This window comes from Pygocentrus nattereri, chromosome 10 (assembly GCF_015220715.1).
Source record: "Pygocentrus nattereri isolate fPygNat1 chromosome 10, fPygNat1.pri, whole genome shotgun sequence".
In the NCBI taxonomy this organism is placed as follows: domain Eukaryota; kingdom Metazoa; phylum Chordata; class Actinopteri; order Characiformes; family Serrasalmidae; genus Pygocentrus; species Pygocentrus nattereri.
This window is the reverse complement of record NC_051220.1, coordinates 40,559,094-40,585,671: the sequence shown is the minus strand read 5'-3', so window position 1 is coordinate 40,585,671 and position 26,578 is coordinate 40,559,094. Positions and strand designations below refer to the sequence as shown.

At 42.2% G+C, this 26,578-nt stretch overlaps 1 protein-coding gene across 2 annotated transcripts in view; it reads right to left on the bottom strand.

Annotated features, from left to right (window-relative positions):
- samd4a (sterile alpha motif domain containing 4A) overlaps positions 1-24,059 on the bottom strand; it is a 105,165-nt gene extending 81,106 nt beyond the window's left edge. The window contains exons 1-2 of one of the 2 annotated variants that reach the window (XM_017721614.2): positions 23,860-24,059; positions 18,476-19,047 (exon numbers count right to left, since the gene is read on the bottom strand). In XM_017721614.2, coding sequence (XP_017577103.1) covers positions 18,476-18,671 — 196 coding nt within the window. In that variant the 5' untranslated portion in view covers positions 18,672-19,047; positions 23,860-24,059. The remainder of the gene's footprint in view (positions 1-18,475; positions 19,048-23,859) is intronic. The other variant, XM_017721613.2, reaches the window with a different exon arrangement.
- Positions 24,060-26,578: the final 2,519 nt, after the last annotated feature.

The following is a 26,578-nucleotide window of genomic DNA, read 5'->3' as shown; positions in this document are numbered from 1 at the left end:
CAATTCTCAACACTCAAAATGATCAAGAACACAGAATCCGTCCTTCAACCAGCTGTCTACTTGATGAGGCAGCCAGCTTGCTAACTGCTGTGTTAGCTTCTTGGCTGATAGCAGCTGCACACAGGTGGCTCCAGTGTCACCGACCATGCCGGTTAACTGTACGTTTTCTGCGGTGTCCTAGGTTGTGGTAAGTATGTCGTTATCTAACATAATCATGCTCAGTTTTGTTTTACTGTTTATAGTAGGTGAGTTAACCAGCTTGCTAACTGCTATGTTAGCTCCTTGGCTGATAGCAGCTGTGCACAGGTGGCTCCAGTGTCACCGACCATGCCGGTTAACTGCACATTTTTGTGGATGCTGTATGTTGGTAACTGCTATGTTAGCTGCTTGGTTAAGTGCAGCAACACACAAGTTGCCCTACTGCTGCCAATTGTGTCAGTTATCTCCACTTTTTTGGAGCCAGTGTGCAGCGCAGTACTATGACAAGTAGATCATTATCTGCACCAACATGGAGACAACACGAAATGCAAAGCAAAAAAGTTGCTTAAAACTTTTTATCTGGGCAGTGAGCGTCTTTTTGACCAGTAAAACACCATATAATATATAGAATAAATGCAAATAAATGCCAAGAATGTTTTATTTTTAGTAAAGTTATTGATATATAGGACAGAAGATAACCATTAGAAGAACACAAGTTTGGTTACTGGCCTCTTGCTGCACTTCAGCCACTGTATGGATTTAATCAGCTCCATCACGTGATTTAATTTAATGAAGGACTGATGATATAAACAGGGAACTGGACGGTATCTGTAAATACTGGACTTCCTCAAGGAGAGCTTTAGAAATGGTTAAGCTAACACTCTCACACATCAGGGGTCTATCTTCTTAAAGCCCATTCATCTCGACGGGGTTCCAGCTTCAGTAAAGCTCACAAACACAGCCATGGTGACCTTGTTTTACGACAAGGGTGAACAACTTTCTCCGATAAACCAGGTTTAGATACTCAGCCTATGATTAATCTAGTATACATGAACGCGTCACATTTATGACAAGCAGCCAGTCGCGTGAAACATGTGGAGGAGTGGAGCAGCTGATTTTTCAAAGAGGAAAGAAAAAAAAAGAAATCATACTATATAAATACGCAGAAGGCAAAGCATTAATACATGCTGGAAAACCCAGAAGACCAGAATTTGAACAAAACAAGTTATGACAACAAGAAAAACTGCTCACTTTTCTACTGACACAGATTGGCACATGACAGAACAAAGACGAAGGAGTTTGAAAAGATCTTCAAATGCAGAAATTCTTTATGATTGGTCCTTTATGGATGCGAAAGCTGGACAATAAACAACCGAGACAGGAAAAATATAGAGGCCTTTGAACTTCGGTGTTGGCAAAGACTTATGAGAGTTCTTTGGTTCCTTGAAGCCTCACCGCTCACTCAAAGCCCAGTTAACCGAACTGAAGCTTTTATTTTGGACGCATTCTGAGAAGAACCAGTTCCCTGGAAAAGACCATTATGCTTGGAAGAGTTAAAGGGGAAAGAGGAGGACCAGCAACAAGATGGACAGATACAATCAGAGGAGGCATGAACCAGCCTTTCAGAAGACCCAAACAGAAGACAGTACATTCTGGAGAAACACTGTCCATGTGGTCACCAGAAGTTGGAATTGACTTGACAGCAATTAATATCAATAAAGTGTTAATCCATTAAAAAATCAAGTGATTATTAAAGTAATAATTGCTTTATATTCTTGATATCTGTGTAGTAAAATTTGTTTCCTCCACTGGAAAGTTATATTCTTTGTGTCCACAAGTAAAAATCCGACCTGAAAAAACGAAGATGACCAGGACCATAAAGCTGATTATAGTTGCCGATGGTGATACAGCATGACCCACTGTTGAGAAAGAGAGTTCGCTGGATCGCCATATCGCCCACCTCTACTGAACATAACGCTTCTTCTGACATTTTAACCTGCCCGAGGTTTTTCTTCCCTGATCGGGAGAGTTATTATTGTTTGGTTATAGAGCTCTAACGTTTCACCCGATCGGCACTGTCTGGATCTCTCTGAGAAAACCCAGAGGCCTCAGAAACCTCCTGATTCCCAGAATCCCCGCCGGCGAGACATTGGCCAGGAAGTGCCACTGCAACCTGATGAGCGCGAGGGCCGTAAAAGCGGGGCTGGAACTCTTTTTTCGTCTACCTGTGGAAGCTGCGGAGGGCTGGGTGTTTGTGCAGCACAGAAAGTCACAGTCAGAGCTATGCGAGGAATGCGAGTCTCCAGTCTGCGGATTTGAGAGCCAACGGCTCTATTTAAGGAAATGGCTGGAAATGGCCGGGCCCCAGAATCCCTCAGCTCACCCCTCGTCCCCATTTACAGAAAAATGATCATTATTTTCCTCTCTGGAAGAAAGCTTTATTTCCGTACCTGCTGGGAGACTGCAGATTCCTCCGCTGAGCAGGTTATATAATTACCACCATAAAAGAGAACTAACAGCAGAGGAGCCAGAAGGTCTTCGTACACTGAAAAAGAAGTGCTGCATTAAATTCACTCGATTCAAATTTCTGTCTTTTTCACAGTTTAGTTATACTAATGTTGTCGATGTAATAGATTTCATTCATTCGGTAATAATGTACACGTTTGAATCAAATAAATTCAACGCATTCCTGTTCCTTCAGTTTAGGAACGTACCGTTTCCGACACAAACCCACCCTTGCTGCAGTCCTACACACATACAGAAGCCATGGAGGTCCTCCGGCTGACCGGACTGTGCTCAATCAGCACTTTTTCACAGTACAGCATTGTGCTCCGCCAAGCAGCCGACACACATCTCCTACTGGCAGCTGAAGACAAACTTACAGCAGCAAAAGACTGAGAGAGGAGCAACATCAGGAGACCACAAACGGCCATGAAGATACGAGGGAAACAGTAACAGCTTCATGCTTCATTTTTAAAATTGAAAGAATTGAAAAAAAGCCATTTCTTGCTGGTTCATGAGGTTAAGATTAGAACATTCTTACTATATAAACGTACAGATAATACAAAAGGGGTGAAAAGGACATAAAATAATATTATTATGTATATCAATGTTGTCAGAAGAAAACCTCGTCTATCCAAAACAGTAACTTTACAGGAGAAAGAAAAAACATACTTTACTTTTAATTTAAGTCAATGGAACCAGAATATTTTACAAGTGTTTTTGGGCCGTTTCTTTTGGTCCATTCATCATGAAATTTACACACAATATAAAGGGCAACAGGCGTTTTCAGATTCTGCCAAAAACTGAAAAATTATACATATATCACATATATATCTAACATACATACATTTCATGATCCGAAAGAAAGAAGAAGAAGAAGACGTACATTTCATGCCAACGACGTTAAAATTTTCTGAGTAGGCCAAAAGAAATTGTTCAAAATGACAAGAAATCAAATCTTTTTCTATTTACTTTCATTCAAAGTTAAGAAAGTTTTTCTCCCCTTTTACTATTTTGGAGACACAAGATTTTGTGCCATCAGCAACACAATATACAATACATACACAACATATATAAAAATTACACATAGTTACAGAAATATACACAGGACAAATTACATGAAGGAGCTTATTATGTGTAAAACACATGGAACATATTGCTGCATACATATACAGGTATACATACCATTACATATAGACACTCATATTGTGTAGGTTGGTTGGATAGTGTAGTGGTTAACACCTCTGCCTTCTACTTCTACTCACCTGGGCAAACATCCTACACTACACCAATAAGAGTCCTTGGGCAAGACTCCTAACACCGCCTTGGCCTCCCTGTGTAAAATGATCAAACTGTAAGTTGCTCTGGATAAGAGCGTCAGCCAAATGCCATAAATGTAAATGTATATGCCTGTGTGTATGCGAGCGTGGCTCTACAGCACGTTCCATTACAGTCGAGCATGCACTAACAGCTCAGGCTGAGCACTGTAGTAGCTACAGAACCGGTCTGACTGCGTAGTCTCTAGGTAAGAGCAGAAATCCAGGAGTTTTCAGACAGACTGTAGAGCAGCAGCTGAGCTGAGATAAAACCTGTGGTCATTAACCCTTTAAGCTTCTCGCACCGGCGATTCTGATTCTTACGATTTCTCAGCGTTGCTCTGTTCAACTATGATGAACAACTAAAACAAAAACAAACAGATTTTTACACAAGTAAACACATCACTTCAGTGTGTTACTGCTCCTCTGATCCATCAAATCAATAAGCATTTCCACAGTGATGTGAATGGTGCTCTCAGAAACTACTGCAGTGCATCCAATAACAAAGGCAGCATGGAGCTTCTTTTACACAGTGACAGGAAACACAGAAGCACCGAGAAAGCTTGTCCACTGTTGTCCAAAACTAAAGAAGGAATCTTCAAAACAACAAACAGGTCTTGGTAAATTAAAAAACTAGATTTTTGACTATTTAAATTATATCCTACATCAACGAGTATTAAGTGGGGTCCTTTAGTCTACGTTCACACAGCAGGTAAAAGTGGCCCAAATCTGATTTCCTCGCCAAATCCGATGTTTGGGTTTGGTTGTTCACAATATCTTTTAAGTGTGGCCTTTTATATCATCAGTCTGAACAGATCAGCTCCTAAACTGACCCACATGCACAAAAGAGCAGAGCTTCACGTCGCTTCACGTACCACGCTCACTTCTTTGGTTCACGTCCTCAGATTCTTTAAACTTTGCGTTCGTTTTTTGTTTTGAAATGCTGCGACCTCGCTCTCCTACGGCCGTGTTCGGTCATTTCTTTCGAAATCTCTTCGAACAGTGAAGGTTTTGGATGAGTCTCTTCTAACTTTTTTGGACCAAAACATCAGCCCGAATATTTATGACGTCTCAGCAGCGCGAAATTCTGACGAATGCTAAGTGGGATTGACGCGAAAGTCGCATGAATTCCGATCTGGCTGTTCAGAATCACGCTGCCGCAGATCGGATACGTACCGGATTTCAGTGCCACATATGAAAGCGTCTCAAATCGGAATTGAAAATGTCAGATTTAGTGCGTTTTTTGCTGTTTACACGGACAAACAGACACACATCTGTGTCACATACGAAGAAAAAGATCAGATTTGGGCCACATTTACCTGCTGTGTGAGCAAAGACTTTATCTAATAACACAGAGCTTGATAGTCAGGCACATTCAGCACTTGAGCCTCAAGCCAGAAAAGTGGGTGCCCGAGTTTTCTTAAGAAAAATAAACTCATTTAAATCACAATATTGGTCAGAAATATCGCAATTAGGCTTTTTCCCCAATCGCTCAGCCCTACTTTAACCCCCACGTTTAGACTTCAGCTGTCAGACAAAACAACCGCCTCAGACATAAGGCTGTGGCATAACTGACCAGAGCAGTGTCCTTTTACAGTAACATCAATAAGCACTGTCAGCCCCCACCTCCAGACGTGAGGTGTAATACCACATGCAGATATGGCTATTCCATCTGCTGAGGAGAAGCTGAATAGGACAGGAAACTCCTCCAAAATCGCCCATCCCCCTCTTTCCCTCACAGATGTCAGACACAGGTCGAGACCTGACAGCACATGATATCTCTCTCTCTCGCTCTCTCTCTCTCTCTCTCTCTCTCTCTCTCTCTCTCTCTCTCTCTCACTCTCTCTCTCTCTCTCTCTCGCTCTCTCTCTCTCTCTCTCTCTCTCTCTCTCTCGCTCTCTCTCTCTCTCACTCTCTCTCTCTCTCTCTCGCTCTCTCTCTCTCTCTCTCTCGCTCTCTCTCTCTCTCTCTCTCTCTCGCTCTCTCTCACTCTCTCTCTCTCTCTCTCTCTCTCGCTCTCTCTCTCTCTCTCTCTCTCTCTCTCTCTCTCTCTCTCTCGCTCTCTCTCTCTCTCACTCTCTCTCTCTCTCTCTCGCTCTCTCTCTCTCTCTCTCTCTCTCTCTCTCTCACTCTCTCTCTCTCTCTCTCTCTCTCTCTCTCTCGCTCTCTCTCTCTCTCTCTCTCGCTCTCTCTCTCTCTCTCTCTCGCTCTCTCTCCCGGCATGGGGCTGCACTTAGAGTCCCATTCAGAAAAAACTACACTCCACCTTCTACCACACTCAGGACACTCTCTGACGTGTAACACAAGTTAAACTGTAAATAATAATGACAATGCCCAGCAGCTGTGGTGAGGTAATGATGACACAGTGTCTCATGTCGCATGTGTCATATGCACAATGTCATCTAAGAAGAAAGAGCAGAAAATAAGAAGGAGAAGTAATAGACAGTATAGAACACAGTAAGAAACATGGCTAAATTTACGTCGTGATGTGTGGAAACAGAGGGTGATGCACATATTAGAAGTAGTTATAATAGTTATACGATATAAAATGATCCATATTTGCTCTGCGAAATACTCGAGAGACATCTATTCCTCGCCCTGGGGATCCTTCACCCCACATTAAAAAACCTTAACTATCATGAAAACTGACTCAAGTGCTGATGTCATCCAACCTCAGCATATTTTGAAAGTTGAAGTACACACTGTCTCGACACCTTCACTTAGGAAGAGAGCTCAATAAGCATTTTAGACTACTCTGTTCAATTCACTGTTACTTTGTAGTTGGGCAGTGACCCCTAACGAGCAAGTCATGGCAACGAGAAACGCCCTGAGAGAAAACTAGACTAAAAATTGGAATCTGTAATCAGATCAAACCAAAGAGAAATCTATGAGACAAGTTTGTGACCGGTGTTCTGCGCACCTGCCACCTATACAAGAACATGTGGTTGAGGTAGATACAAAGAAGTAGTAAGTTGATTGACCTCAAAAATCCAATCCAAACACAGAATATTATTGGGCTACAGTCGAGTTCAGACAGAAGAGTACAGTTGTGTCATCAAACCGCAATGGGAGCTAATGATAAATGCAAGGATGATGGTAGTGGGCCTAGAATGGAATATAACTGCCCCCCTCTTTGAAGGCGTATGATCCCTAAATGTAACTAAAGCCCAGCAGTGAGGAGCTGAACTTTCCCCTCCTCTGCTGTCCCTGCAGACGGGCAGGGTCGCCTACAGAGCGGCGCTAGTAGCTGTTAATGAAGTGATGCTCGTTTATTAGAGGGTCTCATTTCAGAGAGGAAGATCTCAACCACTGCCCTGTAACTCAGTTCCAAGGGGCAAGGAGACACTCAAAAACAAGGGGTAAGGGAACAAACAAGCAATGGGATTGGGCCTTAGTCTGGGAAAGAATGAAGGTATTAGGTCAGTACTTAAAACATCAGTATTAAGTGGAGATGCCACATTGACATCGATAGAGCCTAGAGCAGACATGACTAGTGTTCTCAGTGATTATCAGTGATTTTAGACTTTTCAGTATCACTCCCATGAAAAAACGGTCCAAGTCCAAAATATGATGTTTTTTTTTACTGATGGTTTCGGCTGGTCAGAGTCCAGATTTAAACTCTATAGACAGCACTTGGCCTCACATTAAGCATAAACTAGCTTTCCAATGCTTTTCAGCTGTTTCATACTGACTCTTCTTTGTGTGACAGGCAGCCTGCAAGGTTACCCTGAAGACTTCAAGACTTCAACATTTAAACAAATCAAAGGGACAAACTCTCCACACTAACTTACTGCACCTGTTTGTTTAACCTCTTATTCTCTGGGGTGTGTTTTGGTTTGTCCATCTGAATTTTCGTGACCAAATCGTAAGGCAAATTATTCGGTAGCTGCATAAAATAAATGTCAATTTTTATTTTATTTATTTATTTATTCATTTATTTATATAAAGCTCCCCTCAAATGAACAGAACATGTGTTTTATGATCTCCACACATCACTACATGCTTATAATTTACTGCTGAGAGCCAAAAATCTCCGCCACTCTTTGTGTTATTTTCTAAAAGTGATGTTTCCAGAGCAGATCACTGAAGAGACGCCGTCTGTTTATAGTTTAGAGCCCAGATTTGGGGAAAAACGGGTCGACTTTCAGTAGAAAAACAAAGTTCAGCTTCTTTTATTATAAGGGTTTAAAATGACATCACCGTCTATTAGACTGGAGAGAAGAGCTACAGCCTCACACGACGCCCAGCTTCTGAATGGAGCTTATGGAATATGAACGTTATGGAGAACATGACCAAGCGTGGTTTTGAGCCACCGGTGGTCTCAGGGAGCATAAGAGGCTACCTATTGCTAACTTACTGACAAATAATTTGTTGCTAAGACCATTAACAGTTTACTGTTTTGCCATTTTGGGCCCTTTTTTTGAAGCGGGTGCACATTTCAGCATAAACTCCAAAGAAGGCCCCAGCAGCTGGTAAATGGTGATGAGTTGGACTGAGGACATTTTTTATTTGTTACATTCAGAGAAGGACAAACTGTTGAGTATGCCATAGAATTTACTCCGTAGTACATATGTTCTGTGTTCCTGGTCCAAGACTAAATATAATACTGATGTCTCTAAGTGTTGTGCTGATCCATGGTGGTTTGGAAGGAGAAACTGTCATGAATCACCAAAACTCTCAGTGTGCAAATTAAATTCACATTTCAAGACTTCACCAGTGGCTGCATTCTGACGCAATCTCATTCTACCAGGATGGATCAAAGACACCTAGACGCAGCTACCAGTGTCCCGAGCATTCAAAACAGTTATTACCGCTTTCAAACACCATTGTAATCAAGAGTGAAAGCAGCGTAATCTTTCCGAAGCCAAGATAATCCATATCCACTGAAGCAAATGCAGTGGACTACGTCACAGGCATTCAAAGAAGCGGCCTTGAAATGAGAGATTTATGAACTTTCAAGGAAAATAATCTTAAAGTGAAGGATTCCTAAAAAGCAAATTATTCCAGTAACTGGAAAGTTTCTCCAACGTTTGGAAAATGAATACTCAGCTATATTATTGTCTGGCTTTTTAAAGATCAGGTGAGTCTGGCTCAGTCCGCCATGAGAGTAAGAGAAACATAGAGTTTGAATTAAAAGACAAAGTTTTCTGGCAGGTTCTCCGTCCCCATTCCTGAGGTTTCATATGAGTGCATGGAGCACAGCATCGTGGTCCAGAAATAAACTGTGTGCTCATGCGTGGCTGTGATGAAACGGCTCACCACCCAAACGGAAGACGAGCGCAATTTCTTCCCAGACAGTCCAGAGCGGATCTGTTAGGGACAGCTGGGCAGGGCAGATGGGACAGACCGAGCTTTTGGGTTTGGTGCATAAGGAGGGTGTGCTCCTTTGCCAGTGGCTGAAGTAAATGGGGGGAAGGGGGTCTCATCCAATTCCTCCAGACTAGTAATGTAAAAATTATCTGTTTATGGATATTATTGTTAATTCCAACAACAAAAATAGCAGGTTGTAATTTGATATAAATTGTCTCTCACGTGTACACACAAAAGAAATTCTGCCCGAAAGTGCACATTCGAAACTTTCAATCAATTCCATCAATCAATTCCACACAATTTCCACATTTTCCTATCAAATTCCTAATCATAGTCCATTAGATTCTTAATCTTAGCCAATTGCAGTCCTAATCCTAGTTCATCGAATTCCTAATCCCCAGACACCTTCCTAAACCTTATCCATCAGATTCCTAATCCTAATTCCTAGTCAATCAAATTTCTAATCTTAGATAATTGATCAGATACTTTCTTCCATTTGATTCTCAGTCCTAGCCAATCATATTCCTAATCATAGTCCATTAGATTGGTAATCCAAGACAATTAGATTCCTAGTTCTAGTTCATCAAGTTTCTAATCCTAGTCCAACAAATATCTAATCCTAGCCTAACAGATTCCTAATCCTAGTCCAACAGATTCCTGATCCAAGTTAATCAAATTCCTAATCCTAGTCCTTCAGATTCCTAGTTCTAGTTCATCAAGTTTCTAATCCTAGTCCAACAAATTCCTAATCCTAGCCTAACAGATTCCTAATCCTAGTCCTTCAGATTCCTAATCCTAGTCATTCAGATTCCTAATCCTTGTCCATTAGATTCCTAATCCTTGTCCATCAGATTCTTACTCCTAAATGTAAAGTAATCCATATATACATCACATTAATAATCATAGTTCATATTATTCCTAATCCAAGATAATCATATTCCTCAAACTAGCCCATCAGATTACTAATCCCACATCGTTTTCCTATCAGTCATAAAGTGAAACTCATGCACATGAGCCGCTGCATTTAGAGGCTGAAAAAACAGGTCAGCAGTGATCTGGTCCCACAGTGAAGATGAACATGCCCCAGCAGCGGACGACTGCGGAGCGCTGAGGGCCACAGTTCAGCTCAGGGCTGGAGGTTCACGTATGTGGTTGGCATTTACAGAGGTACACTGTGCTCCATCTCACAGGGAGGCCACCACTGTGGACAAACAGCTCAGATCTAAACAGCACGCCGGCCTCTGCTTTAACTCCATACTCCTTTACTCTCATACAGACAGCACGAAGTTCACAGCTCAAACAAAACTGCTGGCCAGTCCTGTCCTGACCCGACACTAATCTGCCCTACTCTGATCTGCACCCTGACTCAGGGCCTGTGAGGTAGCAGGAAGGAATGATAAACCCTTACAAGCCACAGCTGTCGCGCTGTAATTTCATCTGAGTCATTCTCACTCGAAGTCTACTGAAACGACAGAGCTATCAAAGTGAATTCGTTTAAGGGCCCATATCCTTCATTTCTCTTTCACTATATTTTCCCCCTTATGTCCATTTAACGTAGTTATGTTATAACTGAAGTTTGGGGGGAGGACCATGCCAGAAACCCCTCCGTCATCCAACCTAACACCCTATCAATTAACATCCTCGCTTTCCGTTCCTGTGACAAAGTGTTTGCAATCCCTACAGCCACCCCACGTCCTCCCTGTTCCTCAGTCCTACTTCAGTCCTGCTATAGCTATGAGGGGGTTTGGCCTTCTAGCTACAGGCAGAAGCTCAGAACTCCAGCCCAAGGCCTCAGAGTCCCCCCCACCCTGAATCAGTCTTCCCTCATACTACCACCACCATGTTGACGGTCTGAACTCACAAATAATGTCTTATGTTTTAATGTGTATATATATATATATAAAGCTGATGAAACAGCTTCCACCCTACACTTCATCTTTCCTTACAGCCAAAACAAATGAAAAATACATTAGAAACAATGACCGTCTTGTGCCGAATGTACCATTCTCATCTACAGAATTTAGTATAAAAGCATTTCCATGCAATTAGTGTAGCATAACTTTCATCTGAGTGCTAAAATACAAAAATCTTACCTTTTAATCAAGTTAAATCACTTTTAAACATTTTGGTAGCTGAGAGTTGTAGGTGACTACCTTTTTTAATTATTTAGCTTGCTCCAGTTGGTTTACTGATCTAGATATTTTAGCTTGTTATTTCTCTTTACTATCATGTTATAATGGAAGCTTCCTGGACAGTAAATGAGTCATCTTGTGTGTTTAAGGTGGTGACTAATTTTTTGTCCAGGGAGCTTGTGAATAAAAATCGCTTCGCTTCCAGGCAAGAATTTCTTCTAGAAGTCAATGCAGGTCCTTCACAACCAATTTCTGAAAGAACTCTCCACAGGGAAATGATTCTTACTCACAAGCCAGCGGCCCCTGTCTGTCAGTTTCGTCTTTCGGACAGAATTCTGACAAGAATTTCATGTAGACTGGGATTTCTGCCACACAGGTCGACCCATATGGCCGGATACACCTGCAAATTCAGCTACTTCCCTCACACTGTGACATATGGCCACCCAAATGCAATCACTCCTTTTTGCCATCTGTTCTGTGACCCATTTTCCACAAATTGAACAAGGCATTCACTGCACAGTACCACCTTTTCTCAATCTATGAATCGCATACCCAGCAGGCATTTATAGCCCAATCATCCTTGAGCAGCGCCATCTGCAAGAGCCTGAAGTTACTACCACCTTAAACAAGCAAGGTGTCATTTTTTGTCCAGGGTGCTTATTTCCATGCCTGTTTTACAGGGCACAACTGTAAAAGACCTTGATCTTACAGGCTAACCGAGCTCTATATAAAGAAAAAATGACCACACACAGTCAAAATACACTTTTACATGAGCATTTTACAACCTTTCCTTAAGATTGATGTATGTAAATGAGCTCGGTTCTGATTTGCTGCCCTGCATTGCACCTAAATAAGCAGCCTAGGCTGAAACACCTCTTATAGCTTCAATATGAGTGGGCGGAGCTAAACTGCTGTAGGTTGATATGTAAATGCATAGATTTTTGTGACATCCCAAAAACAATGACACTAATGGTTAACCACTCCATCAGCCTTGACTATAAGCACACAGTTTTATTTTTAAGTCCACGTTGGAAAAAGTCATTTAGCAATTACAAAGTCAAACAAACCCCCTCATCCAAACAAGAGATGAGGGTGTCAGTAGCTCATCTGTACCATTTAACACAGCATTATGAGCACATTCTGAAATAATGTACTATTCATTGATGCACTCGTAATCCTGCAGTCAGTGTCACTCTTTTGGCGTATGATGCTGAGACGGGAGCAGATACATTGCATCACTCGGGTCAGAGAACAAGGCTGCTTCTTCACAGACTCCCATAAGTAGGTCACTGTGGATTCCATTCATTAGTACAGTACTTTCCAAATAGTTGCATCTTTCCACTCGGACATCCAGCTGCAGGTTAACCCCATAAGCACCACAGAGGCCATTCTGAACATGGTTTGTTTCTTTATCACACAGAATGATTTAGTAAATGTAAAGATGTGTGAAAATTAAGGCACATTTAAAAGGCACATATGAGGTCTATTTGTTACATTTGAGGGAGGGGGGGTTATGCACCAAAAACAGACTACACTAAAAACCTTTTTTTATTCAAAAAATAGGTTTCTGTAATATAGGTCATTTAAGTCAAGAGAATTTTGACTTTTGACTCTAAAAGTATGGTTACAGTTACTCTTGAACACTGGGGTCTACAATTTTGAATAGATTTCACATCCGAAAAAATGACATTTAAATGTTTCTTTAAAAGGCCCATATCATAATTCCATTGTCTCATTGTTCACTTACAACATTTCTGAGATTTTATTCAACAAAACAGTCACAACTCATTTTTAAACGATCATTTTCTACCCGTCCTTTAGCCCTCAATCATGCTGATTATGTTACTGTGCCTTTAAAACGGATATATGTAAATGAGCTCTGCTCCAGAGATGTTTCGCCTCTCCTGTTAGAGGTGGAAACACCTGCCCCACAGCGAGGTGGAAGCCAATCATGGGGCAGAAATTTTGAAGTGGCATCTAAGGTAGCCAATCAGTTTCCCCCCTTCAAAACCAGACATGCCTACCAGAATATCTGCAGCATGGGGTTAATTTTCAGCGTGGTTCACGGGAGCCATCGGTTAACCAGTCCAGCGCATGCGTGTGCGGGCACATATACATGTAGAGAAATTCTACAAATTACAGAGTAATATAAATAATAACAATTACAATAATAAGAATATATGTAAATGATATCCAACAGTGAAATAATAAAAATGAATGAACTCTAAATAGTGGTGAAGCAACCAATGACGCCAACAACATGCAAATTGCTTTCCAGTAGTCTACAGAAGTCTTCAGACACTCCGACAGTCACATCTGTGGGAAATGCTCTTAATAAAGGTGAATACACTACAATACAACTGACTAAATGCAAGGCTGCCATGTGGCAGTCATATTCAACCATTACTAAAGGAGAAGGAAACCAGCTATACGGCACTGCAGGCAGGAGCAGGACAAAAACGTTCAAGTTTTGGGCAGGAGCAGAACAAAGGTACAGATTTTTGTTGGAGAGGGATGAAATCTTCCAGAAAACTCAAGAGTGGCTGTAAATAATTCATAAAAGCAGTCCAGGCTGAAACACTCAGTATGAATGGGCGGAGCTAAACTGCTGCCAGCTGAATAGTTGTATTTATACATATATATATATATGTGTGTGTGTGTGTGTGTGTGTGTGTAAATGCATTGGGTTTCCATCACAGATACGATTTCAAATTTAGGTGTTATTTGGAGCTTAGTTTTCATATGAATGGACTGGGAAGAGAACGGTGTACTGAAATGTTTACATACTGTATGAAACTTATTTCAAAACAGTAAGGAGAATTCTGTTTTTCATGAAATGGGCCCTTTTACCAGCTCCTTCAGGAAGTCCAGTATTTACAGGTATCCGTCCAATATCTAGTTTATCTAATCAACGCTTCATTAAATTACGCCAGGTGCTGCTAAAGGAATTAAACTCTTCTCACTGTATTGTTCTAATCAACAACAACAACAACAACAACAAAAATTCATATTATGTTTTACTGTATTTATGTTTTTGTGTGTTTATTGCGATGCTCTATAGTGTTTTTACTGGAAAAAGAAACAAAACAATACAAAACACTTCTGCTCAGTTCTGTATGTTCAGAGTATATTTATGTTTTGGAATATAATCACAACATATAGGAATATATTGCTGTTGTCAGATGAAATCCTCATATCTCCGTTTTTTGACGTTGTTCAGTTTTTGACATAATGTGAAAATACCTGTTACCCTTTCCATTGTGCGTACATTCCAAGATGATTGGACAAAAAGAAATCTCCCAAAATGACTTGGAAAAAATTCTGGTTCCATTGACTTACATTAAAAGTGAAGTATGTTTTTTCCTGTTCCTGTAAAGTCACCACTTTGGAGATACAAGGTTTTCTTCCCATAACATCGATATATACGTTTCACAGGGCTTAATTTATTTCTAATATTGGCTTTATGTTTGATTTAATATGCACAAAACCAAATTCACACAACCTTCAGACATTCACAGAGTCCTCATTTAAAGGGCAATGAGCTCCAGAATGAAGGCCATTCACTAAAACCTCATAGTGAAACTCCTGGACTTCCCCAGAACAGCATATGACCAACCGTAAACACTGTTTATTCACAGTGAGAAAACAAAAAAAAACAACAAAAGATTTCTCCCTCGCTCTTATGAGTCAGAGGAAGCTGGTGTGCATGCTGGCTGACACAGGTGAGGCTGACTAACACGACCTGGCGTGAATCAACAGAATTAAACAGACACACGCAAGTTTCTTTGCCTAGTAGACTTACAAACATGCAAATTCAGTCATTTGCAAACTCTCCAGAGTTGCCCTTCTGGAGTGGTCAGAGCTATGCAAAAAGTTCTCCACACACAGACTCGGTGCTCTGGGGCTGAACGATATCGGAGAAGCAGTCACATCGATATATATTACTGATTTTATGATAAATACTGCAATATTGAAAAAAATAAAGAATAAAAAGAAAGGTGTAATCCAGATAAGCTATTCCCAAACTGAGATAACTAACTGTCTGCGAAATAATGCCTGACAGTCACAACCCTATCAAACGCTGTTTACATGCTGATGATAAACCGGATATTCTATTGTTTTCAATGGAGCAGGAACGGAAAATTCCGCCACCACCAGCAGTGACTGTACCACAGCGGTCAGTGGAACGTTCCATCAAGAGTTTTGACGTTGACCACAGCGGTGGAATAAAGCAGATGGCGATTACTTTCGGGAGCCGTTGACATCAAACGTTACATTGCTGAAGTCTAGGAGCGACCAGCATTACACAAACACCTGAAATAAACAAACAATGCTGCTTAAAGCTTAGGGGTGGGTGATACGGCAAAAATATTACATCACAATACTTAAAGACGTTGTCGTGATACACAATATGCATCACGATATTTCGATTTTCTGATGTTTAATCAGACAAAATTCAATCTATAATGCCACATCTAAAGAAAACACTTTTTTCATAATAATCAGAGTAATAATAATAAACCAACAACTACAATTATTTTCACTGAGTAAATCCAGTTAAACAGGCCTAATTACCCTCACTTTGTTATGAAACATGGTGCTCTGTAAGTAATAATGATATCCACTATATGCTCCAAATTGCATATATGATCAAATTCCATTTCCACTGGTGATGCTGTAACCAGAGCATCATTTTTATGGCAGCATGCCATTCTACTACGAGACACTACACACCAACAAGTAAACACAGCATTGAAATAACCTTGCAGTGAGAACGTCAGTGGCAGCAAATCAGCCTGAATTATTACAGCGTCCAAAAATTTGAAACCATTTATTTAATGATTGTACACACATCGGCACGGCACCAACACCGTGAGCCGACGCTCAACTCAGCACATCACAGTGTGCCACTCAGCATTTTGTCATTGCTACATTACAACCACAGGAAGCCCTGTAGTGGATTTAAATTTATACCAAGAAAGGCAGCCAGTCTTTTAGAACAACAGACAAATGCTCATGGTAAGTGACGTCAAGCCAACGGTTCTGTGCTAGTCTTTTTCCATTTCCTCTTATTCAGCTCAAAAACAGACAAAGTATATCAGACAAAATATCAAACGTGAAAATTGTTGTTGAAAGTTTTATTTCAGTAGAGTGTAAAATTGAGCAGCACTGCTCTGCTATGTGATGCTATGCAATGCCGTGCAAAGCAGTGCATCTTAAATACAAACTCACTGGCCACTTTATTTGTTCAATTGCTTCGTAACACAAATAGCTGATCAGCCAATCACACGGCTGCAACTCACTGCGTTTAGGCATGTAGAGGTGGTCAAGACAACCTGCTGAAGTGCAGACCGAGCATCAGAACGGGGAAGAAAGGGGATTTAAGGGACTTTGAACGTGGCGTGGTTGTTGGTGCCAGACGGGCTGGTCTGAGTATTTCAGAAACTGCTGATCTGCTGGGATTTTCACACACAACCATCTCTAGGGTTCACAGAGAACGGTCCGAAAAAGAGGAAATATCCAGTGAGCGGTCAGTTGTGTGGACGAAAATGCCTTGTTGATGTGAGAGGTCAGAGGAGAACGGGCAGACTGGTTCCAGATGATAGAAAGGAGGCAGCAACTCAAATAACCAACCTAAATCTCTGAGGAACGTTTCCAACACCTTGTTGAAAGTGTGGCATGAAGAATTAAGGCAGTTCTGAAAGCAAAAGGGGGTCCAGCCTTTTACTAGCAAGGTGTACCTAATAAAGTGACCAGTGAGTGTATACCCAAAACAGTCTGCTCAACACCCAAGACAGATCTTGGGAAAACACAACAAAGTGGGGACCGTTTTAGACACTTTCACTTTACGGATGTCGTAGCATCACTAACATAAACAGGGAGGCAGTTTTACACTAAACATTCTGAAGGCTGTATGTTTTATACATGTGTGAAAAACCAAGATACAGAAATAAAGCCAAAGGCCTCCAACCAGCTGAGCGTCCAGCTCTACTGAGCTCATCTGCTCATCCCTACACCAGCACAGCGCTACACTCTTTTTTATTGGGTGATTTGGTTACTAAGGTTTTTGTTTCCATGGCCACGCACTCTCCAACAAACTGGACCACTGAAGACCTTCCACCACTGCAGCTGGACAGAACTCGCCTTTAGAAGATGCCAGGATAAAAATAAGCCCATCAATGAAGCTACAGACTTCCAAGCTCTGTAATTACTTCTGAGTCAGATATAAAGAACACAGCCAACCAGGGACAGGACGGCATTTAAATGCTCTACTGTGACATCAAGCACGATTGTTTCTAATATTGCAGGACTGCAGTATTGTTAGAATATAGTTTAGGTTTAGTCTGTGTTTAAAACACATTAATACAGACTGAAATCATTTCCCCACAAGTACACAATACAGTTTAATAACTGTACATCCAAAAAGACTATCAGTAGAGCCATTTACTCTCACCGTCACTTTATAAAACGATGCTCGGAATCATTTAAGGTGAATGCCACTGATTTTTCCACATTTCGTCTTAATTCAGTCATTGAGATATTAAGGAATAGGTGGAACTGGGGTCTACAACAGAAGCATAGCCACTTTATTACAACCAAAAACCACCAGAGAACCGTCCCCTGAGGTTTAAATCTGACGCTGATGATGGTAAAACTGATAAATCTGAAAACATTTGTTTCCTTTGGGGACTATTTTACCTTGACGCACCCTGCATGTATCCTTCCACCACAACTGACTTTTAAAACAATGTTTAAGGCCAAAAAAAGGCCTTCATAAAACAATGTCTCAGCATCAGGCAGTGAATTCATAACCATTTTAATGTTACAATTTCATTCGATGTAGCTTTCAAAGACGCTAAACTCTACAGGCGCCTGGTTCCAATCACAAGCACTGAACTATTCTGGCTCAGTAAGTTTCTCTAGAGCACAGCATTTCACACCAAACCACTCTGGATTTTTTTCTTTTAACATTTTAATGATTTAATCAGGCAGAAATTCAGAAAAATCAGTGGAATTCCTCTTTACGATTTGAAACAGGGATTTGCGGAACACTAAAACTGGTAACCGTCACATTCCTAAAGGCAGCACAACCTGGACAAGGAGGCAGATGCCTGACTCAAGAGCCAGTACTGACCCCAAGCACCTGCTCCTCACAGCTACAGTCCAAAAACACCTGCCCACTGCTCCTTGAGGAGCCAGGAGCGACCGTTACTTAGAGCGAGTCTCAGTTCTCACCTGGGTTATTGGCTTCCACTTCCAGAACATGCAGCTCCGTGCACTCAGCCAAAGAATGCTCCAGACAGAGCTGCAGGAAACGTGCCTGGGTCCGGCTGACCCGCTTCAGCAGAGAGAGCAGGGCCACCGTCTGCTCGCACTCGTTCCAGCCTTTAAACCAACTGGCCAGGACGCCCACCTGGTCACGAAACATCATGGTCTGGTGGACAGCGTCTGGGCTACGGGTTGGACGAGAGTGAAAGAAGAGTGATGGCAGTTCAACGGCCCTCGACTATAGACTCAGCGCTGTGGGGTGGAAACCACGTCACCGACGGATCCGGGAAATCTCCTGCCCTTCTTTATCTTCTTCAGCTTTGAAGTCGGACTGGCTCTGCTGTCTGAGGTCGGGGGAGGTTAGCCGTTCCTGGAAACGCCAGCGTTATGTCATCATCCTTGTTCTGTTCCGTCTGGCTGGCCTTTGGGATGCTGCTGTTTTCCTCCAAACCTCTCAGTCTGCTCACCTTTCTCCTCCTGTGTGGAGCGTTAGAGCAGCTCTAGTGCTGATGGCATCCTCCACAGGGAACTCCTTTAATCTGCAAAGGCAAAGTGACAGTTAGAGCCGGCGAAGGGCTTTCCCCTGAAGCGTTATGTCAGATTTCCTCTTATGAACAGCTTTAATAATACTCTAATAAACTATAAGACTCAACACCTCAGCATCTGGACTGAGAACAGTCCACCAACCAAAAATATCCAGCCAACAGCGTCCTGTGGGAAGCGTCCTGTGGGCAGCATCCTGTGACCACTGATGAAGGACTAGAGGATGACCAGCACAAACTGTGCAGCAGCAGATGAGCTGTCGTCTCTGACTTTACATCTACAAGGTGGACCGACAAGGTAGGAGTGTCTAATAGAGTGGACAGTGAGTGGACACAGTATTTCAAAACTCCAGCAGCGCTGCTGTGTCTGATCCACTCAGACCAGCACAACACACACTGACACACCACCACGTCAGTGTTACTGCAGTGCTGAGACTGACCCACCTCCCATTTTTATTAAGTTACTATATTGTCATTTTAATGGTTTACTGATACTTTTTGTTTACTACTATGATTATTATTACTTTTTAGCATTTATTATGTTTTTACTTAACTTCTCACTTCTAATGTTATTTGACTTCTCAATCCCTGTTTTCTGTATTGGCTCGGCTGCATTGCAAATGAAGGTCTCCCTCACTCTGAGTTTAAATAAAGGCTGACTGATTAATTGATTGATTGATTGATTGATTGAAAATGCTTTAATGAGCATATCATGGATACAGGGATGGATCTTGATCGGCACCTTGGCACAAAGCAGAATCATTTGGAGGACCCCCACTCTCCAACAATAATGTGTAAAAAAGAGCAAAATAAGGGTCACTGTGGGCAAAACTGACAAAATCCAATATCACAGTGTATCTGAATATATCTCAATATCACAGCGTCAGGTGATATTTAAATGATTTACTAATTAATTAATGTAATAAGTGAGCACTGCTGCTCTAAAGGAACGTCTGTTTTGTTGCATTACGTCTACTATGATTACACCAAGCCTCGAGCGGTATTGTACACATTAACCAGACAGAAAGCATTTCACTTAACTTCACTTTAATCAACTGGGAATTTGCTTATTTTTTATTTTGCAAATAAGGCCTTATTAATGCCCAATATACTATCACGTGTATATTATAACACGTTGTGCTTTTGTGAGATTTGAAGATTTCTGTGTAAGTTTGGAGTCACGATATTTTCATTACATACATCATCGTAAACAATCCATTTGAATGGCAACAATGAAATCCCACAAGCCAACCATCATATCACATATCACAGAACAAAACCTTGTATCTCCATTTTTTACATTTTTACATCATTTTAAAAAGTTTGTTGTTCTTTACATCGTGTGTAAATTTCATGATGAATGGACAGAAATAAGTGACCCAAAATGACATAGTAAAAACTCTGGTTCCATTGACTTACATTAAAAGCGGAGTATGTTTTTTCCTTCTCCTGTAAAATTAACGTTTTGGAGATACAAGGTTTTCTTCCGACAACAGCAATATGAAATTTTATGAATCATCTTTTATTTATAGGATTATTTGGGTTATATATTCATCTAATGTTGAATTCCAGTGGACAGTCCCAAGCATTTGGGACACCTCATGGTGCATCACTGCGATCCCTGGCAGTTAGAAGCTTCAATGACCTGGTCAGGACTTACAGGAGAATTCCACCAATTTTTTGGTATTTCTGCATAACTAAAGACGTAAACAACGTCATTCAGAGTGGTTTGGTGTGAAATGCTTCATTCACAGTGGTGGTGACCGAGACGTCTGAAGAGTTTAATACCTCTAACAGAGAAAGTTGTTAGAAGAAGTGGTTATGAATACGCTGCCTGATGTCAGAGACCCTGCTTATGATAGTTTTGAGAAGGTTGAGAAGGTTTTGGTCAATTCATGCAGGGAATTTCAAGGCACAATAATCCCAAAGAAAACTTTTTTTCCCCCAGATTTATCATTATTTCACCATCATCAACATTACGTATAAAACACGTATCTGTGTTGTAGTCATGGCGACCCCTGGCTCTTATCACCACCTTTTACCACTGTAAAGAGATCAGAGTCTCTACAATCAACCACTTCACACCAAACCGCTCTGAGTGATTTGTTACATGTCATTAGTTGAATGATTTATGAATTTTGAGATCTCCCTTTAGCAAACACCAAACAACTGAGAGATCATAAATGTGGCACTGCTGGTGCTTCCTTGACTGTTCCAACTTAAAACATGAGAAAAGGCGAATATAATGCGTATGGTGAAAATGGCATTATATATATATATATATATATATATATATAATATATATTAAATAAATATATATCATTTTTCAATTTGTGACATCATTTGAAAGAACTAGTCATCCTTTATATTTTATGTAAATTTCATGACGATCGGACCAAAATAAATGACCCAAAATTACTTGGAAAGACGTCTGGTTCCATTGACTTACATTAAAAGCGGAGTATGTTTTTTCCTTCTCCTGCAAAGTTCTCACTTCGGAGATGCGAGGTTTTGTTCTGACAGCAGCGATATGTTATATATATAACATTACATTAACATGAGCGGAGCCAAAAGTAAGTAAAGTCAAACTGCACTAAATACAGGAGAGCTCTACACCGCACTACAACACCTTGCCTGTGGAAAAAAGCACCATGAGAAACTATCAGGATCAAAACTTTGCTTTCTAATAGTGACCTGCTTCATGGTTTCCAGCAGAGACCACTGGCTTCCTGTAGAACACCATCAGATCCCATTAGATAACCATCAAAATGCATTTAGAAATAGCTACTATTCACATCTTAAACCTTTAGAATCCTTTAGAGTGTGATATCAACCCATTAAAAACCACCAAACGCACCTCAGTCATTCTATGGAAACGCCCATTTTTGTGTCCCTAGTGTTTACAGATATATTTGGAAAACATGCCAGGGTTACGGTTTATATTTTAAAATAAAACAATAACATAATTGAACAAATTTGAGCCTCCATTTATCGATATTGGTTTTAAATCAATCATACAGAATTCCAAGCACCACAGAGGAGCTCGTCCTCACAGCCACGTGTGAAGGCCATATTTTGAGGTAATAACTCTTTCTGCAGTTATAACTGCAATAATCTATAAACGACTATGAAATCTATGATTTAAATGACAAGGAAAACAAAAGCCAAATAAATATGATATAATATGTAATGAAAGTCCCCCAGGAGTCGTGTCACTGGTGTTACCGCGTAACAAAAACCTCTTATTTTGGAATAAAAGTCACACCGATGACGTCACTCGACCTCCTTTGACCTGTTTTCTGAGGATCTATGAAGAGAAGCTCATGCTGAGTCCACTGCGTCTCTCAGCTCTCAGAGATTCTCTCACTCAGCTCAAGATCTCATGTGAAGCTTTTAGCGGACGTCACTGGTGCGACCGACTCTATTCTTAAGTAACTGTGGAAAAACAGGATGTATATGGATTAAATTCCATATTTTAGTGGGCGTTCCCTGATCGACGGCGTGTGGTTTGATGTTCTGCAGGGGCCGTTTAGTAAAAGGCGTTGCTCATTAAAAAACGTCTCTGGTGTTTCCTTTATTACGTGTCACACCGATGACGATCAGTAACACCGGTGACTCCGATGGACAGATAGTGGACGCTTCAGTATTTCGAAATGGCCACGATTCACCTGTTAGACCTTAAGCGTACTTTACACCGCCGTACCAACCCGGTGCAACAGGCCGGAACACCATCAGGAACCAACAGAAACACAATGGTTTCTATGGGCTTTCTCAGCAGGGCTCACATCCACACAACATTCCTGTCTCATTATAGCCTCCAGGCCAACACTTGCTATGGTGCACTTCTAGAAATGCCTGACAGCAGGGCTCCTATCAGCTCCCAGCTCCACTCCGCTCGTGCTCCATTGCTGTGCACTCACACATCCATGCCCACCCAGGTCATGTGGTGTGAATTCCCCCCGTCGTGCGTCCACAGGCACCGCTGCTGAGTCCAGATGCATTTCTAAACTGCGACACTGCTCTGGTGCCAGTGTGGAGGGCTTTCCGCGGAGCGTCCAGCCGGGCACGTCCAGCATTTCTGGCGAGGGGCGAGAGCGAAAACGACCCTACTGGCTGGTTCTAACTCCAATTCCATCACAGGGCTGCGAACACTGACCCTCCTCTCCCTCTCGCCAAAGGCCAGAGGCGGATAAAAATAACCGAGCAGCCCGCGGACACATTCTACACACAGTATCCAGCCAAAAAAGCCCATTCCTGCTCAGATCGCCCCGCAGCTGGGCTGCTCAACTTCTCCGAAAGTGGGGCTTAGACGCACTGGCTGGTCTGAACGCAGCAGCCCCGCGGAGTACGAGCACGAGTATTAGCTGTAGCTTTCACGAGCTCACCTCTCCGCGGAGAGCCTCAGCACGTCTGGGGAAGGCCAGCTTGGCTAGCGAGCACATCCAGGGACGCAATGCAGCCCCAGAAACCTAAAAAGCGCGTCCATCTGCACGGCGGCGCGCGGCCGACGCTGTTTACTGGGCGCTCCGGTTCGGACTGAGCGCTGTTGCGGTTCCCTGCGCTGGAATCGCTGGAACAGAACAGCCAGCCTGCTTCTCTTCTTCTCCTCTCCTCTCCTCTCCTGCTCGGCTGGGTCCCAGACAGCCTGGAAGCTGCTGGAAAAACAAGAAAACTCCCCTTTCTGTCCCTTCGCTAAGCCCGTGCCCCGTCCGAACCGAACGGGCGACGCGGTGACCCGGCTGTGCAGCGCGGAGCGCCGCGTAAAGTAGCCCAGTAATAACGAAGCAGCACGAAGGAAAGTTTACTCACATTTACGCACGGGCTCATCCGGAGGCGCAGCTCTGTTTTTCCACTTCTCTGGCTCTTTTTAAGCCGTGCGGGGAGAAGCACCCCTTCCCTGTGGGTCGCCGTGTTTTGCCATCCTCGCCTCAACTTTTTCTCCCTCCACTCGTTTCCAGCGCCGAGGAGAGGACAGCACTGCTTCTTCCCACATGCGAATAATTAACACGAAGCATTACGTCAGGGGCTTGGCAGCACAAGGAAGCACAAAAATAGAGAATGGGGAGAGAGAGGGAGAGAGAGAGAGAGAGAGAGAGAGAGAGAGAGAGAGAGAGAGAGAGAGTGAGAGAGAGGGGAGTAGATCACATTGCCTGGCCAGAGGAGAGACTAGCCATTTTTCTTTAAGGGAAGGGAAGGGAAGAAAGAAAAGTGAGGTTTCCACACCAAAGCTGGCTGATATGAGAATGTGAGTGGAAGTGGAGGAAAGGGGGGGCTGCAAAGAGAAAAGTTCCCCCCCTTTTTAGACGCCCAGAGACCCACTTGGGCCTGATGAGCTCTCCTGGACAGGCTAACAGCTTTATTTTGCCTGCAAAAGTGGCCAAACTCCACTGGGAATGCAGAAAAGATCAATAACAGAGGATCTGATTCTGCCCTTGACTTCTTCAGCGAGCAAGGCAGAGCTGCAGTGCGGATTCCTGCCATCAGGGGGCGCCAACGCGCCACAGAGGTTTACTCGTGTATTTGAATTCAAATGACGCTTTCAAGTAGACAGACAGGGATCAATCAATTAATCGATCAACCAAAGTTGATTTAAACTCAGAATATATGTGTATATTTAAACAAGAGATTATAAAGAGCAAACTGGAAGGGGTGATAGTGAAAGTGCAGCAAAGAAAAGAAAATGAGATTTATTATTCATTACACATTATTATTCAAAAAGTGCAGATAGCAAATATCTTTATGAGAAACATGATAAAGGCATGACTAATAAATCGAGGCAATCAAATAAAACTATTAGGCAGATGAGTAACAAAAATAAATAAAGTGGAGAAGAAAGAAGATCAAATAGAAAAGTAATGATAAAATAGACAGACAGACAGACAGATAGATAGATAGATAGACAGACAGACAGACAGACAGACAGACAGACAGACAGATAGATAGATAGATAGACAGACAGACAGACACACAGACAGATAGACAGACAGATAGATAGACAGACAGACAGACAGATAGATAGACAGACAGACAGATAGATAGACAGACAGACACACAGACAGACAGACAGACAGATGGATAGACAGACAGACAGAGATAGATAGACAGACAGACAGACACACAGACAGATAGACAGACAGACAGATAGACAGACAGATAGATAGACAGACAGACAGAGATAGATAGATAGACAGACAGACAGACACACAGACAGATAGACAGACAGACAGATAGATAGACAGACAGACAGAGATAGATAGATAGACAGACATACAGACACAGATAGATAGATAGATAGATAGATAGATAGATAGATAGATAGATAGACAGATAGATAGACAGACAGACAGACAGACAGACAGACAGACAGATAGATAGATAGATAGATAGATAGACAGATAGATAGACAGACAGACAGACAGACAGACAGACAGATAGACAGATAGATAGATAGATAGATAGATAGATAGATAGACAGAAAGACAGACAGACAGATAGACAGACAGACAGACCTACTGTAAGTAGGTTAGAGGGAAAGCCGGCCCTGAGCTCAGATGAAGCCCCTGCTGGTGCCCAGAGAAAGGATCAGGGTTAAACACAGAGAAGTGCAGTGCATTTCAATAGGTGCTGAACTCAGTGCTCACTGAAGCGCTGTGTAACGAGACGAGCCTTCAGTCTGCGTTTGGACTCGAGAGAGCCTGCTGTCCAGACAGTTTCAGGCCAGTTTCAGGTCAGTGCGTGACGATTTAGGCACGTAGTTAGCATGATGCTAATTGGTAGAAGCGAGATCACAGCTGACCCTTCTCCTCCTGGACATCACATCTTGCAGCCACTCCTCTCTGGCGGAGGATTCATGGCTATCACGGCCAGTACAACCGGCCATGCTGACAGCGTCTCCCCAGAGCCGTAGCGCTCATTACCTGTTGCAGCCCAGCCGCTGTCAGAAAACGAATGTCTCGAGCGAAGTTTGAGGGAACCACATAATAATAATGCTAAGGATGTTTTTTACGGTGGTCCAGTTTTAAAATCCAAATTTCAGATCATGACAAGCACACTTAAAAAAACATGGTTCTTTAAGGGTTCTAAAGATCAATGAAAAATCATAGAACTCTTTCCTGAACAAATGGTTCTTCAGATTGATGGAGAATGTGCTGTAGGTGGTTCTACATAGAACGTTTTTGAAAAGGGTTCTACATAGCACCAAAAAGTGTTCTTTTATGGTTTAGCTTGTTGTCAGTAGAAGAACCCTTTCTGCGTGCTATGTAGAACGGTTTTTAAAAAGGTTCTAAGTACACTCACCAGCCACTTTATTAGGTACTTGTTAACACAAATAGCTGATCAGCCAATCACACGGCTGCAGCTCAGTGCATTCAGGCATGTAGAGGTGGTCAAGACAACCTGCTGAAGTGCAGACCGAGCATCAGAACGGGGAAGAAAGGGGATTTAAGGGTCTTTGAACGTGGCGTGGTTGTTGGTGCCAGACGGGCTGGTCTGAGTATTTCAGAAACTGCTGATCTGCTGGGATTTTCAC